Source organism: Salvelinus namaycush, chromosome 22 (genome assembly GCF_016432855.1).
Source record: "Salvelinus namaycush isolate Seneca chromosome 22, SaNama_1.0, whole genome shotgun sequence".
Taxonomy (NCBI): Eukaryota; Metazoa; Chordata; class Actinopteri; order Salmoniformes; family Salmonidae; genus Salvelinus; species Salvelinus namaycush.
This window is the reverse complement of record NC_052328.1, coordinates 23,711,957-23,729,238: the sequence shown is the minus strand read 5'-3', so window position 1 is coordinate 23,729,238 and position 17,282 is coordinate 23,711,957. Positions and strand designations below refer to the sequence as shown.

General features: G+C 42.0%; 1 protein-coding gene across 1 annotated transcript in view; it reads right to left on the bottom strand.

Annotated features, from left to right (window-relative positions):
- Nucleotides 1–288: 288 nt before the first annotated feature.
- The window catches only part of LOC120017797 (glutamate receptor ionotropic, delta-1-like), a 161,940-nt gene continuing 144,946 nt past the window's right edge, over nt 289–17,282 (bottom strand). Inside the window, exons 12-15 of the mRNA XM_038960769.1 lie at nt 15,723–15,918; nt 12,286–12,452; nt 5,849–6,089; nt 289–1,507 (exon numbers count right to left, since the gene is read on the bottom strand). Of these exons, the coding sequence (XP_038816697.1) occupies nt 1,076–1,507; nt 5,849–6,089; nt 12,286–12,452; nt 15,723–15,918 (1,036 nt within the window). The 3' untranslated portion in view covers nt 289–1,075. The remainder of the gene's footprint in view (nt 1,508–5,848; nt 6,090–12,285; nt 12,453–15,722; nt 15,919–17,282) is intronic.

Here is a 17,282-nt window from a genome sequence, read left to right as displayed (position 1 = left end):
CTATGCCTGTAATATACTATAAAACGTAATATTTGCACATAGGCCTACCTAAAATGTTTCCTATATAGAATGCAAGTATGGGTATTCAGACATGGCCACTCACTCATACATATATAAATAAATTCATAAATTATGATTTTACAAAAAACAACATGTAAGGCATGGCTTAACACGGCTCAAAGTAGCCTACACAGTTTGAACTTTATCATGATTTTTTATTGTTTTCATACTAAACAAATCAACTCTTTCCACTGTCTTTGAAGTGTGAAGTTAGTGTCTTTTCATAAATTGGATACATTCATATAATGTTCATTTGAAAGAAAACATCTTTGAACTTGGCACTTAGAAAACAACCACAAGGAATTATCACCTTTATTAATTTAGAACAAAATTTACAAATCCATTCAAACAGTTATGTTTTAATACTTTTGTATCTGTTTTTTAAACTCAACTTTAAAAAATTGAGAATATTCAAAATACACTTTTTTTTCTTTTTTTTACCTCACCTCTTGATGTCCATAATTACAAATATGTACATGAAAGTCATTTTCCACAAGTTGTTTTCCTACATATTTCTTCAGCGGTAAAAAATCTAATTTTCTTGCCATCCATATTTACACTCCCTCTCACCATTCACTCTGTATAGCTCACCACAGCCGAGCCTGAAGCCCCATTAATACCTGGTTCTAACATGCGTCCTGTGTCCTGATCTTGTCCACATTCTGATTGGACCCACATTTTCAGACATGCATCTACACATGGTGTTAAAATGTGTCTCTTATCCATCCACTGTGTCTGCATTGTGACCAGACCTCCTGGTCCCTCCATGTAAGCAAATTATATGACAGATATTCTTTCAAAATATATATTTTTTTATTCTAAGACACTGTCCAGATCTGTTTACATTTGTAAGATATCCAGATCACAATCATATCACAATGTGTCTTTTAATCATCTACACCTGTCTAAAAATGTAGGCACAATCAGAATGTGGACATCCTTAGAACAAAGAATGCATGTTAGAACCAGATATAAATGGGGTTTAAGTGTCTGTGATTGGGCTGAGGCTGAGTGCTCAGATGGAAGTCCCGTGGTTTCCATCAATGGCTTCTGGAATGGGTCCTCCGGGCACTGACTGGTATGACATTGGCGTCTTGACGGGGCTCTGTCGGAAGAGCCCCCCGTTGGGGGCCCTGTGTTTGCAGCGGATGGAGGGCATGGTGGCGCTGCTGAGGGGTAGGGGGAGGGTTCTGCCAGTGCCCCTGCCGAGTGTCCTTCCTGCCCCATGTCCCTCCTGGAGGAAGGTGGTCACAGAGAGCGACCCCCTGTGGTGGCCTGGGTAGTGGTCCCGTGAAGGCAGGCCTTCCAGGGACTGGCTGGGCTGCATGCTGCCGATGTCCAGGGCAGAGATCTCGATAGATTGGCCCGGCAGCTGCTTGTGCGCCATGTCCTCGTCTAGGAGGCTGTTCAAACGCTGGTGGACCTGCTCTAGATTCACCTCTTTGTCCTAGAGAGAGGGACAGAGAGAGAGGGACAGAGAGAGAGGGACAGAGAGAGAGGGACAGACAGAGAGAGAGAGGGACAGAGAGAGAGAGAGAGAGAGAGAGAGAGAGAGAGAGAGAGAGAGAGAGAGAGAGAGAGAGAGAGAGAGAGAGAGAGAGAGAGAGAGAGAGAGAGAGAGAGAGAGAGAGAGAGAGAGAGAGAGAGAGAGAGAGAGAGAGAGAGAGAGACATAGGTTGTAAGGGATGAAAAGTGCAAGAAAGGTGAAAAGTGAGAGGGGGTTGAGAAAGAAAGAAGCTGTGATCAGAAATTGTTTGATTTAACAACATGATTAATTATCCACATTGTTGACACTACATTTCCAATTTGAATAATATGGAACTTGAATGTTGAATTACTTCAAATCCATATTATTCAAGGAACACTAACGTCAAACCCACGTCAACACTATGCTACAACCACAAGCTAAGCTGCAAAATCAAGGCGTAATGGTACAACATAAAACCAAATGATTTAATGTGTAATTTATAAACTTGTCTCCTCCAGTAGAAAGCCTTTCTTGAAATGCATGTATCTATGCAGCACACTACTGCATGAAAAGCATCCTTATAAAATGACTGGTTCAGATGGGCATACTGTACAATGTCAATGCATCACACTTTATGGGACAAGATAGACAAAATGTAGGAGACAAGGACTTTCAATCATTTCAATAAATCCTGTATTTTTTGTCATTCAATACTCCGAAAGTTGCAATTTTGGGGTGAGAAGCAGCCACAAGTGCCAAAAGAAATTAAGGGTAATAGATTCTGCAGAAAAATCTACTGCACAGAAAAACACAGCCAAACATATGGCCTCTTGGCTGCTTCTCCTTCCTCTCACATTGTTCCAACATTTCTCATGATGTTTAAATCATACCACAAAGACGAAACACCAAACAACAGGAGAGACCATGGAGTGAGATGTCTGGTGAAGCGATACATATCTACTCCTATCCAGCTCCCATGCCCCACCCAACCCTATCTGACCCCCCACCTCCCCAACCCCATACAGTGCCCCGTATATCTCAGGTCTCTCCTGACCTGTGTCAAAAGTCTCTGCCTCCTCCCAGTCTCTCTCTCTGTCTGTCCACATGTCACGCCTGCCTTCCGGTGAAGCACTTGTAATATCATTATATGTCAATGGACCAGAAACCCTTTCGAGACTGTAGTCCTTAGTGACCTGCACAGGATCACAGACAATCATACAGTACGTAAATAACCAGCAAGGCTGTGTATCCGGACATTGACATATAATTGCAATAAGACGTCACTCAGTAGAATTACCAGGGATTATTATGGACCGGGGCACAATGTATTGCAAATTGTTGTCATATTGCCTGCATATGCTGTCGCTGTCATAAGACTGAAAGGACACCTGCCATTGAAGGTCATGATAGGTTATGACATCTAATGGCCAATTTATAATGGAGTATTACACTATCGGACATTAAATGGGTAATGTTTAAAAGTCCCGTTTTATTTGAAGTGCATCTTATGAAGGCTTCATAAAGCACTACATACAGTATAACATGCTTGTAATGACTGAACACTCACACTTTGATGCCAAGGTAAGTATATTGCTTTACTGAACAACTGCAGTGATACATATCAAACCTAGAGCCTCATTTTTAAACTCTCGCTCAGGGATCTTGAATGTGACCTTCTTATTAAAAAGGCCATGCTACATTACAATGCTCTATAAAGATTCATAATGTGGCATAACTGTGTGACATAACCATCCATTTATTTGTTCACATTTATAAATCCTGTATAGAGCATGAAATTATTTGTGACCCATTTATGTAGTAGTGCTTATAAAGCCTATATGAATGCTTTGTGAAGCCTTCATATGATGCACTTCAAATAAAGTGGGACCGTTTAGGTCATCACTCTTTAATCTAATGCTCCATTAATAATATGTAGCAATCATGACAATATTCTTACATTAAGTGCTTTTTTTAATGTTCTCTTTTTGCATTATTGTATCGTCCAATCAAACAGACAGGTCAAAGCTAGCATCTTGTTGGCTCACACTTTAGTTTAGGGATCCATGTCAAGCCTTTGATCTCTGGACACCATATCCACAGAGGCTGTTCAGTCTCTTGCAGGTGCTTTGATAAAGGTATTTGAAAGCAGTAAGACTTGAATGGATGAGCTAAAGGGAGCGTTTGCACGACTGAGGCAGCACATATCTACCCAGAAGTACAACGTTGTTGAATCAGTTGACCAACATAATTGTTGTCATTATTCATTTTTTTTGCTGTTATCATTATTGCCATGCATGCAAATGATGATGTTAATGAATTCTCACTTTTCAGCAAAAACAAGCAATTAATTGCATGTTTACGTTTTTGAATAATCCCTCCAAGGCTCTTTTGAAATATAAAGAAATGGAGAGAGGAAGCACTTCAAACAAGCCACCCAAACTGACTTCTCTCCCACCCAAACTGACTTCTCTCCCACCCAAACTGACTTCTCTCCCACCCAAACGGGACTTCTCTCCCACCCAAACTGACTTCTCTCCCACCCAAACTGACTTCTCTCCCACCCAAACTGACATCTCTCCCACCCAAACTGACTTCTCTCCCACCCAAACTGACTTCTCTCCCACTCAAACGGGACTTCTCTCCCACCCAAACTGACTTCTCTCCCACCCAAACTGACTTCTCTCCCAACCAAACGGGACTTCTCTCCCACCCAAACTGACTTCTCTCCCACCCAAACTGACTTCTCTCCCACCCAAACTGACTTCTCTCCCACCCAAACGGGACTTCTCTCCCACCCAAACTGACTTCTCTCCCACCCAAACTGACTTCTCTCCCACCCAAACTGACATCTCTCCCACCCAAACTGACTTCTCTCCCACCCAAACTGACTTCTCTCCCACTCAAACGGGACTTCTCTCCCACCCAAACTGACTTCTCTCCCACCCAAACTGACTTCTCTCCCAACCAAACGGGACTTCTCTCCCACCCAAACTGACTTCTCTCCCACCCAAACTGACTTCTCTCCCACCCAAACTGACATCTCTCCCACCCAAACTGACTTCTCTCCCACCCAAACTGACTTCTCTCCCACCCAAACTGACTTCTCTCCCACCCAGACTGACTTCTCTCCCACCCAGACTGACTTCTCTCCCACCCAAACTGACTTCTCTCCCACCCAAACTGACTTCTCTCCCACCCAAACTGACTTCTCTCCCACCCAAACTGACTTCTCTCCCACCCAAACTGATATCTCTCCCACCCAAACTGACTTCTCTCCCACCCAAACTGACTTCTCTCCCACCCAAACTGACTTCTCTCCCACCCAAACTGACTTCTCTCCCACCCAAACGGGACTTCTCTCCCACCCAAACTGACTTCTCTCCCACCCAAACTGACTTCTCTCCCACCCAAACTGACTTCTCTCCCACCCAAACTGACTTCTCTCCCACCCAAACTGACATCTCTCCCACCCAAACTGACTTCTCTCCCACCCAAACTGGACTTCTCTCCCACCCAAACGGGACTTCTCTCCCACCCAAACTGGACTTCTCTCCCACCCAAACTGACTTCTCTCCCACCCAAACTGACTTCTCTCCCACCCAAACTGACTTCTCTCCCACCCAAACTGACTTCTCTCCCACCCAAACTGACTTCTCTCCCACCCAGACTGACTTCTCTCCCACCCAAACTGACTTCTCTCCCACCCAAACTGACTTCTCTCCCACCCAAACTGACTTCTCTCCCACCCAAACTGACTTCTCTCCCACCCAGACTGACTTCTCTCCCACCCAAACTGACTTCTCTCCCACCCAAACTGACTTCTCTCCCACCCAAACTGACTTCTCTCCCACCCAAACTGACTTCTCTCCCACCCAAACTGACTTCTCTCCCATCCAAACTGACTTCTCTCCCACCCAAACTGACTTCTCTCCCACCCAAACTGACTTCTCTCCCACCCAGACTGACTTCTCTCCCACCCAAACTGACTTCTCTCCCATCCAAACTGACTTCTCTCCCACCCAAACTGACTTCTCTCCCACCCAAACTGACTTCTCTCCCACCCAAACTGACTTCTCTCCCACCCAAAGACAAGATGAAACGATCACATCAATTTGGACTATTGTTAGGGCACACCTATAACTGTGTGTACTGGAGCTCTACTAAATCGGGGCTGGTGTCTGTGCCTGGATCCATAAAGTAGAGTGTGGCAGTGGCATCTCTGGGCAGGACCGGGGGACCCGGGGGTCTGGGTCTCGGCCTGGGCCTGGGGAGGGGCCGCAGTGGGTCTGGGCCCTGGGTCGGGGCTGCTTTCTCGGTCACCTCTTTGGGCTGCTCTCGCCGGCAACGGTTGCTGCTCCACCAGGTCTCCAGTGCGGCCACCAGGCAGGCCAGCAGCAGCCCTGCTGCCAGGATGCAGAACACCCCAGCGAAGCTGTGGAGCCTCAGAGCCCTGCCCTCTGGCTGGGCCTCTGAGTGGCTGTCCAGGTCGCAGCGGCCCTTCCTGGGCCACCATTTCTGCTTCAGGATGTCCAGGTCCCCTTTCTCCTGCAGTTCCAGGATCCTGACAAACACAGATAGAAGAGTTGTATTGTTCTTTGTCTGCACTGAAAGCACTTGGGTGAGTAGCGCGCTAGAGCGAATTCCCTATTCAAACACTTGTGATAGGATTAAATTAAATAGAGAGAATTACATTGGACTCAGTTGTGAAAATGACAGATTACTGGTAGAGGAGACCCACTGGGCACAGACGTCAATTCAATGTCTATTCCACGTTGGTTCAAAGTCATTTCATTGAAATGATGTGGAAACAACGTTAATTCAACCAGTGTGTGCCCAGTGGGGATGTTTAATTAATGTAAAATAAAGCAACGTAGAGAAGTTACTGTGTAACCTACCTAGGGCTGTGGCGGTCATGAAATTTGGTCAGCAGGCGATTGTCAAGCAAATAACTGCCGGCCTCGTGGTAATTGACCGTTAATTAACATAAATACATTTAGCCACTGATGCAGACCGTTGGAACATCTACATTTTAAAAAGCCTACACCATTCACAATAAATATATTATTTATTTTTGACAGTTCAAAAGAAACATGATATGAAGAAAATGTAGTCTATTTCAGAATAACAGAATAGCAAATCCCGAGTTGTCCTTATTTTAGGCCCTAATCTGGCTATGCCATATGGCTGTGGGCTACACTAGTTCATTTAGCAGACAAGATTTGCTTAGAATTCCGTGGCATTATTTTATATTGTTTTATAGCATGAAGAATACAATTGAGCATAGCTGAATAAAATAGAAAGGATATTTTCTCCAAATGATTTGTGAGGAAGTGCGCATATGCGGTGGCTATTCTGTGTTGAGCGGTTAACAAACAAACAGGTCCTCCTTTATGCTTAATTCAGAGTTATTTAGTTGTTCTACAAACGTTGGGCTCAATGTTTTGATTTTTAAAACATTCTAAGGCTGCATGACGTGACTCTAATGATGATTTGAAAAAAATTACATGAAAGAAATTAGCTCTGCTTTGTTTCTTGCGTAGGCTGCACACACCTCATCAGTCTCTCATTCCCAATTTGACAAGCACTTGATGATATTCTTTCCTGGCCTTGAATTTTCTGGCGGCACCCCCCTTGAGTGGCTGTAATGCCCCCTAAAAAAATCCATGCCTTTTGCGGCCAAAGTGGCCATTGTGCCCTAGGGCTGAATATAATCATTATAATTCCCTTCTCCCGGCTGCCAATCGCTGTGCTCCGAAGCACCTCTCACTCACATGGTTCTCTCAGATATCTCAGTTCCTATTAGCCAATGCCCGTCATGTGATCGGGTCCTTCTCACAGGCATCTGAGATCTTAAGTACACTACAAGTGAAGACAGACACATCGGGGATGCAACTGCTGCATCCATCTTATTGAATTCCAAGGCGCATATTGAAGATTTTAGAAGAACTGTCCACATTTACTTTTTGTCAGCCAACAAGATGAGTAGGCCCAAATTAATACAACCACTCGCATCAAAAAACATTTTAAAAGCAATGAGACTGATGCAACAGATCAGACTGTTTATCTTAAAATGTTGATAATAGAGTGCTGAGTACCAGGCAGTTAGCAAGTTTGGTAGGCTACTATGACCATCAGCAGCATCAGAGCTTGGAGAAGCCTAGTTACCATGACTAAACGTTCACATGGAATTTGACTGCGGTCATGACTGCCGGTGTGGCGGTAATACGGTCACCGTAACAGCCCTTAAAAACATAAGAGAAGATTAACAACAGTCCTTTAAACTAAGACCGTGGCCTGGAAAATGGTGACTCTTTAAAATGAATTGGTTTTGAAACGAGTTTTTGAAACAAGCACTGCCAGCCTGATGATGAAAGACTACAGAGAGTCCATTAGTAAGCTTACAGTATGGATGAGAATGGATATAAGAGAATGATGGCAAAGTGGCTGAAACGTTAAGAAAGACAGTTCATCTCTCCCACCCAAGGTGATGGCTTCTCACAGGATCTTTATTTATCCCCCTTCACAACTACACACACCACATAAGCTACTGAACTGTATATTCACACTTATGAGTAATCCCCATTTAAGTTTTCACCATTTGGTACCTGTGTCATTCCACGAATTGAGTGCCTTTTAGGTAGTGTATTGGTAGTGTAATTTTATCAGAAATATCTATTTATTTCACCTAATTTGAACATTCTATCATAAAGAGTACATGTTCAACTTCATAACAAACATGTTTTCCCATCTCCAGAGGTATAAAAAAATACTATAAAAGACAACTATTAACTTCTTATGGCTGCAAGCCCGACGTCGGTACACTTATGACAACAGCCAGCTCAAGTGCAGGGCGCGAAATTCAAAATATATATTTTTTAAATATTTAACTTTCACACATTAACAAGTCCAATACAGCATATGAAAGGTACACATCTTGTGAATCCAGCCAACATGTCCGATTTTTAAAATGTTTTACAGCGAAAACACCACGTATATTTATGTTAGCTCACCACCAAATACAAAAAAGGACAGACATTTTTCACAGTACAGGTAGCATGCACAAAGCCAACCTAACTAACCAAGAACCAACCAAACTAACCAACAAACAACTTCATCAGATGACAGTCTTATAACATGTTATTCAATAAATCTATGTTTTGTTCGAAAAATGTGCATATTTCAGGTATAAATCATAGTTTACATTGCAGCTACAATCAGAAATTGCACCGAAAGCAGACAGAATAATTACAGACACCAACGCCAAATAACTAAATACTCATCATAAAACATTTCTGAAAAATACATAGTGTACAGCAATTGAAAGACAGGCATCTTGTGATTCCAGACAATATTTCCGATTTATCAAGTGTTTTACAGCGAAAACACAATATAGCGTTATATTAGCTTACCACAATAGCCAAAAACACAAGCAATTTCCCAGTAGAAAAAGTAAGCGATCGTAACAAACAAGCAAAAGTTATATAATTTTTGACTAACCTTGATTTTCTTCCTCAGATGACAGTCCTATAACATCAGGTTATACATACACTTATGTTTTGTTCGAAAATGTGCATATTTAGAGCTGAAATCAATGGTTACACATTGTGCTAACTTAGCTACTTTTTCCCACTACGTCCGGATTTTTCCTGACACTTTTTCTGACACACATATTCTGACCAAATAGCTATTCATAAACATAACTAAAAAATACATGTTGTATAGGAAATGATAGATCCATTAGTTCTTAATGAAATCGCAGTGTTAGAATTCTAAAAATAACTTCATTACGATATGCAGCTTCGGTATAGCTAGAGTACCCAAACGTTGGGCGCCCACGACTAGTTCACATGTACGACAGATATATGAAATAGCATCATAAAATGTTTCTTACTTTTGCTGATCTTTCATCAGAATGTTGGACAAGGTGTCCTTTGTCCAGAACAATCGTTGTTTGGATTTAGAACGGCAACTTTCCCTCTTCATTTAGCATGCGCACTAGCCAAGTGGCACGGATCTCTCCAACGTCAACAAAGTCAGAGAACGGAACACGGCAAAACTCCCGAAAAAATTTAAATAATCTGATTAAACTATATTGAAAAAACATACTTTACGATGATATGGTCACATGTATCAAATAAAATCAAAGCCGGAGATAGTAGTCGCCTATAACGGCAGCTAAACCGAAGGCAATCCCACTGTCCACCTCGCGCTCCCCAGAGTACCGGAAATGAGGGACACGTCATACAAAGAGCTTGTATTCCACTTCAGACCAAGATAAACACTAAATTTCTTCTCTCACAGCCTCTTGACATCCAGGGGAAGGTCTATGAAGTGCACGTATACTCTTACGTATCATGCCCATGTATAGGCAGGAAGAAGAACAGAGCCTCGATTTCAGACTTTCCACTTCCTGGTCAGGAAGTTTGTGCCAAATGAGTTCTGTTTGACTCACAGATATAATTCAAACGGTTTTAGAAACTAGAGAGTGTTTTCTATCCAATAGTAATAATAATATGCATATTGTACGAGCAATAATTGAGTACGAGGCCGTTTGAAATGGGCACCTTTAATCAGAGTTACTCAATACTGCCCCTGCAGCCGTGACATGGTTGACCGTAACAGGGTTGGCAATTTCACCTTAAATTAGCAATAACTCCCCTTGTGACAGAGGGGACGGGCGCTTGTTGTGTGCAACAGGGAGGGGCAATTGAATGCAAGCTTAACACAAACATTGACCTTGCTAAAACATTTCTAGCCTATCTACCTATGGGTAACAGGGTTGGTGTGTTATGCTCAATCCACTCAGTTTCTCACCACAAAACACCAGAAATTTGCACAAAAAAAGAGTAGAACCAGCCCCCGGCTTTTACACTATGACTTGACTATAAGATGTTCAATGTTTATTTTTAAAGAAGCATTCTAGCTGTCCTGGTAGACTTCCAGTCATTGTGCTAATGCTAGTCAGCAATGGCTCGCGAAACTACCTTCAACTTACTTCAAACTGCAAGCAGAAAAATACCCTATTTATCTATGAGCTCATCTGGCTGGGTGGAAAAAGTGGGAAAAGGGCTTAATTGCCTAAATCTTGCACTATCCCTTTAAGTTCACGTAACAGGGTTGACCTTAAACCTGAGGAACAAATGTACATTTATTATTAATCACATTAAATAAATAATCATTTTATAAATTAATTTGGCAATTCCCCAAAATAACTAGGGTTTTACAATGATGGCTCCTGAGTGGCGTAGCGGTCTAAGGCACTGCATCTCAGCACAAGAGGTGTCACTGTAGTCCCTGGTTCAAATCCAGGCTGCATCACATCCAGCTGTGATTAGGAGTCCCATAGGGCAGTGCACAATTGGCCCAGTGTCATCCAGGTTTGGCTAGGGTAGGTTGTCATTGTAAATAAGAATTTGTTCTTAACTGACTTGCCTAGTTAAATAAATGATAGTGGAAATGTGGATTAAAATCTTCCTAGAAGTTGGACAAACATGATGTGGGACATGCCAAACTGGTAAACTAATTTAATTTAAAGGAGTGGCTGCGGTTCGGAACCCTTTTTGATTGCAAAAAATCCTAAACTTCTGCACTGCATGTTCAGAATTCTCAACTTTACACACGGTCTACTTGTTCAGCTTCCGAGAGAACAAGCCACTCTGGCGAATTTCAGCGATGAATGGAGAATGGTACTCATTAAATAAAGTTAGATCAATGCTGAATCAATGTCTGTATTCTACATAACAGAACAGAATATAATAGCATAATATAACATTACAGTAAGACAAAAAAACACCACTTAATTTCTCATGAGATTTTAGGATGATTGTGCGAATGGTCGCAAAAAACTCAACAGTGCGCCACTAGGCAAAATATGTACTTCGATTAAAACAAAACACAGTTATTCTATAGTTTGTTAACATCATCTGCTCTCAAATTTGCTCACTGTACATAACTAAAACAACACTGTACTTTAAAACAACACTGTACTCCTGAGGTGCTGACCTGTTTCACCCTCTACAACCACTGTGATTATTATTATCTGACGCTGCAGGTCATCTATGAACATTTGAACATCTTGGCCATGTTCTGTTATAATCTCCACCCGGCACAGCCAGAAGAGGACTGGCCAGGTTGGTTCCCTTAGAGCCTGGTTCCTCTCTAGGTTTCTTCCTAGGTTCTGGCCTTTCTAGGGAGTTTTTCCTAGCCACCGTGCTTCTACACCCGCATTGCTTGCTGTTTGGGGTTTTAGGCTGGGTTTCTGTACAGTACTTTGAGACATTGGCTGATGTAAAAATGTCTTTATAAATACATTTGATTGATTGACTGTACATAACTCAAGATCTAAATGCATATTCCCATGAAACTGATTAAAATCAATGGTTGGCATGAAGATGCTGCGTGGACTTTTCACTGTAAAAACTCGAAGAATTGTCATTCACAATAATTGACAGTGAGAAATGTGAAGACATTTTTTGCTCTGGGAAGAGGCTTCCAGGGGGGCGAGATAGGGGCGGAATGGGGTGGTTTCCTTCAGAACTGCAGTCTCTGCCTTTATATGAATGAAAAAAAAACTACCATTGGAATTTGTGACATGGTTTAGCTTTGTTATAGCGTATGTAATCCAACTGTTAAATTGAATGTTTATGGAAAACTACACATATAATGTCACAAGGACATCAAATGCACCAATCTACAGTACAGCAACAGAAATACTGTAGGTGGCTGTTAGGGTGGGTTGGCTGGAAGGGGGCACTCACTTCTGGGAGAAGAGGTCTCTGTAGGGGCTGCCGTGCTGCAGGGCCAGGCCATAGCCCTTACTGCTCATACTGTTGCCGGTCACCGTCAGGGTGCAGTCATCATCTGTCAGAGCAGCATACTCTACCACAGCCATGTCCCACAGGAAGGCAAAGGAATCTCTCTTCGCCTGGGGAAGGATATACACAGGGGATACATTGAGGGGAGATCGGACTAAATGGGGAAAACAGAAATGTACACAGAAACACACATGCATCACCAGCCTTAAGCACAAACTTAACCACAGTCTATTTTCAAGTCCATGACAGTCAGTCAAAACCAGTCAGTGCTGTTCACTGTGGCATTAGCTAATGTGAACAAAGTAGTTTTCAGTAGGAGTGATCATGGCACATCTGCATTGTCAGGGTACAAAGCGGTATTCTGGCCAGATCGCTTGACCATGACATTTATCCAGACTAACAAGAACAGCTACAGAATCTTTTAAATTCTTGCTGAGTGTGAATTTGTTTTGCTCTGTTTATCCTGGCGCTTTCCCAATAGTCCCAGGTATTTCAAGGTAATGTCATTATTTCCCAAATAGAACCCTAAGCTGCCTGTCTGTATACATATTTGTTGAACTGAAAAAAGTAATTTCCCATCGGATTCTCAATTTAAATCTTCTCATTTACGATTCGCACTGAACAGTATCTCAGTTCAAATCACTAAGATACTTTTTGGTTTAAGTAGGATCTTAATTTGAGCCAGTTTGCTACAGCAGGAAAATAATCCTGCAGTAACAGGAAATGTGAACCAGTGGAGGCTGCTGAGGGGAGAACAGTTCATAATAATGGCCAGAGCAGAGCAGATGGAATGGCATCAAACACCTGGAAACCATGTGTTTGATGTACAGTGGGGCAAAAAAGTATTTAGTCAGCCACCAATTGTGCAAGTTCTCCCACTTAAAAAGATGAGAGAGGCCTGTAATTTTCATCATAGGTACACTTCAACTATGACGGACAAAATGAGAAAAAAAATATCCAGAAAATCACATTGTAGGATTTTTAATGAATTTATTTGCAAATTATGGTGGAAAATAAGTATTTGGTCAATAACAAAAGTTTCTCAATACTTTGTTATATACCCTTCGTTGGCAATGACAGAGGTCAAACGTTTTCTGTAAGTCTTCACAAGGTTTCCACACACTGTTGCTGGTATTTTGGCCCATTCCTCCATGCAGATCTCCTCTAGAGCAGTGATGTTTTGGAGCTGTTGCTGGGCAACACGGACTTTCAACTCCCTCCAAAGATTTTCTATGGGGTTGAGATCTGGAGACTGGCTAGGCCACTCCAGGACCTTGAAATGCTTCTTACGAAGCCACTCCTTCGTTGCCCGGGCGGTGTGTTTGGGATCATTGTCATGCTGAAAGACCCAGCCACGTTTCATCTTCAATGCCCTTGCTGATGGAAGGAGGTTTTCACTCAAAATCTCACGATACATGGCCCCATTCATTTTTTCCTTTACACGGATCAGTCGTCCTGGTCCCTTTGCAGAAAAACAGCCCCAAAGCATGATGTTTCCACCCCCATGCTTCACAGTAGGTATGGTGTTCTTTGGATGCAACTCAGCATTCTTTGTCCTCCAAACACGACGAGTTGAGTTTTTACCAAAAAGTTACATTTTGGTTTCATCTGACCATATGACATTCTCCCAATCTTCTTCTGGATCATCCAAATGCTCTCTAGCAAACTTCAGACGGGCCTGGACATGTACTGGTTTAAGCAGGGGGACACGTCTGGCACTGCAGGATTTGAGTCCCTGAAGGCGTAGTGTGTTACTGATGGTAGGCTTTGTTACTTTGGTCCCAGCTCTCTGCAGGTCATTCACTAGGTCCCCCTGTGTGGTTCTGGGATTTTTGCTCACCGTTCTTGTGATCATTTTGACCCCACGGGGTGAGATCTTGCGTGGAGCCCCAGATCGAGGGAGATTATCAGTGGTCTTGTATGTCTTCCATTTCCTAATAATTGCTCCCACAGTTGATTTCTTAAAACCAAGCTGCTTACCTATTGCAGATTCAGTCTTCCCAGCCTGGTGCAGGTCTACAATTTTGTTTCTGGTGTCCTTTGACAGCTCTTTGGTCTTGGCCATAGTGGAGTTTGGAGTGTGACTGTTTGAGGTTGTGGACAGGTGTCTTTTATACTGATAACAAGTTCAAACAGGTGCCATTAATACAGGTAACGAGTGGAGGACAGAGGAGCCTCTTAAAGAAGAAGTTACAGGTCTGTGAGAGCCAGAAATCTTGCTTGTTTGTAGGTGACCAAATACTTATTTTCCACCATAATTTGCAAATAAATTCATAAAAAATCCTACAATGTGATTTTCTGGAATTTCTTTTCTCATTTTGTCTGTCATAGTTGAAGTGTACCTATGATGATAATTACAGGCCTCTCTCATCTTTTTAAGTGGGAGAACTTGCACAATTGGTGGCTGACTAAATACTTTTTTGCCCCACTGTATTTGATACAATTCCACTGATTCCGCTCCAGTCATTACCACGAGCCCGTTCTCCCCAATTAAGGTGCCACCAACCTCCTGTGATGTGAACTATTATGTGGATTATAATTAATGGACATTTTTTGTAGGGGTTGATACATTTTTTGTAGGGGTTGATACATTTTTCGGTTGGGCAAATGAAGTCTGACATTTTAAAGTGGAGATTACAAACTTAAGAAGTATTTTTAAACCTTGAATACACTACACGTTTGCAGCTTGTTTAATTCATGGAAGATATCTCAGGCTACTCTGTCTGTGTACTGCTGGGCGTGTGTGTGTGTCTGTTTATTACTGTGATTATTCTGAATTACCATTCACACTGAACTTCATCTCAGTTCAAATGACTCTTATACATTTGGTTAAATTACTCTACTCTTGTCAACACAAATATCAATAATTTAATTTTAAGCACAAAAACACGAAGCAATATCCCTCACTAAGTATCTGGTTTAATTGACCATTACACCAAGTATCTGCAGAACACTACGGGTATTGGCTGAACGAATTACAATTAGCAGCTCAAAACATCATGATGTTTAATGACAAGCGTGTGTGACTAGACTCTGTTATAACTCATGTGTTTAATTACTAAAACATTTCTCAGGTTAATTTGTCTGTGTACTGCTGTGTGTGTGTGATAGGCTTTGAGATATTCATTTCAGCTGAACCATTAACTTTTAATCAGGAACAATTAAAAAAGCCACACCATTCAATTGTCTCTCTACGGACATCATAGTATGCCCTGCATAGTTCCGTTTTTGTGTGTGTCTGAGAGTACTTTACCTTGTATAGCTGGAGTGATTTAGAATAAAACATCTACCAATCATTTTCACTCATCTGGAAAAACATTGTTAGGTGGCTCCACTTTGCTGAAATCGATGAATTCAGACATGGCTGTTCCTGAGCTCACCTTGCGGATGCCTTCAGAGGGGCTGGAGACTGAGTGTTCGTGTCCGTTGTTCTTGTTGATGGTTCTCCAGAGCTCAGCGAAGGTGCTGTCCTGCTCCAGAGCGTTGGTGCCTTTGGCTCTGAAGTACTCGTATACGGCTGAGTCTCTCACTGTTCCGTAGGCTAGGTCCATCTGCTTGGACAAGTCCTGGAACGTCCTATGGAGGGGAGCAAAGGAAATGGGTTACATGTGGGGTAAGGTAGTCATGTGCTGTTGAAGGTCGCCCTTTGCGACCAGAATGATGCATTTTTAGTTTTCAAGAATACACAGTGCACTGGATTCATTCTAAACCAACTTACCCCAGTTATGCTTCTTACATGCATTTGTGATCTAATGCGTAACTTCAGGTATGCAAATGTTCTCTTACTTCAGCTAGGCAAACATTCTATTTCCAGGGTAACTTGGACACAGCACCTCTAAATGCTAACCAGTAGAAAACTGGAATTTAACCACACAGACAAATATCGCCTTTAGCACTTGAACTTGTGCCTATGTATCTTTTCAAGTCCTCTAACTTGCTGGAAAGGGATGAGGAAAATAAAGCATAGGTGATGTTAAATGCCGAGTGTTGATGCCTTGTCAAAGAAAAATAAGAAATGAAAAATAAGACTCAATAATGTATCTTCTCCAGTGTCGTATGTGCACTGTACAATAAATGTATTTTCAGATACATGCCAGGAAAAGTTAAGAACGCCAATTGGACAGGATTATTGCAAATATATGTACAGTGCATTTGGAAAGTATTCAGACCCCTTCACTTTTTCCACATTTTGTTTAATTACAGCCTTATTCTAAAATTAATTAAATATAACATTTTCCTCATCAATCTACACAAAATACCCCATAAAGACAATGCGAAAACAGGTTTTAAGAAATTCTTGCAAAAAAAAAAATGGAATAACTTATTTGCATAAGTATTCAGACAATCTGCCTATGAGACTCAAAATTGAGCTCAGGTGCATCCTGCTTCCATTGATCATCCTTGAGATGTTTCAACAACTTGGAGTCCACCTGTTCAATTGATTGCACATGATTTGGAAAGGCACACACCTGTCAATATAATTTTTTTAACCTTTATTTAATTAGGCAAGTCAGTTAAGAACAAATCCTTATTTACAATGACAGCCAAGGAACAGTGGATTAATTAACTGCCTTGTTCAGGGGTAGAACGACAGATTTTTACATTGTCAGCTCGGGGATTCGATCTTGCAACTTTTTAGCTACTAGTCCAATGCTCTAACCACTAGGCTATCTGCTGCAGGCTGTTGGGAGGCTTCCTGCCATTGACAGTGCATGTCAGAGCAAAAACCAAGCCATGAGATTGAAGGAATTGTCTGTAGAGTTCCGTGACAGGTTTGTGTCGAGGCACAAATCTGGGGAAGGGTACCAAAATATTTCTTAAATGGAAGAAGTTTGTAACCACCAAGACTCTTCCTAGAGCTGGCTGCCCAGCCAAACTGAGCAATCAGGGTAGAAGGGCCTTGGTCAGGGAGGTGACCAAGAAGGTGACCAAGAATTCAT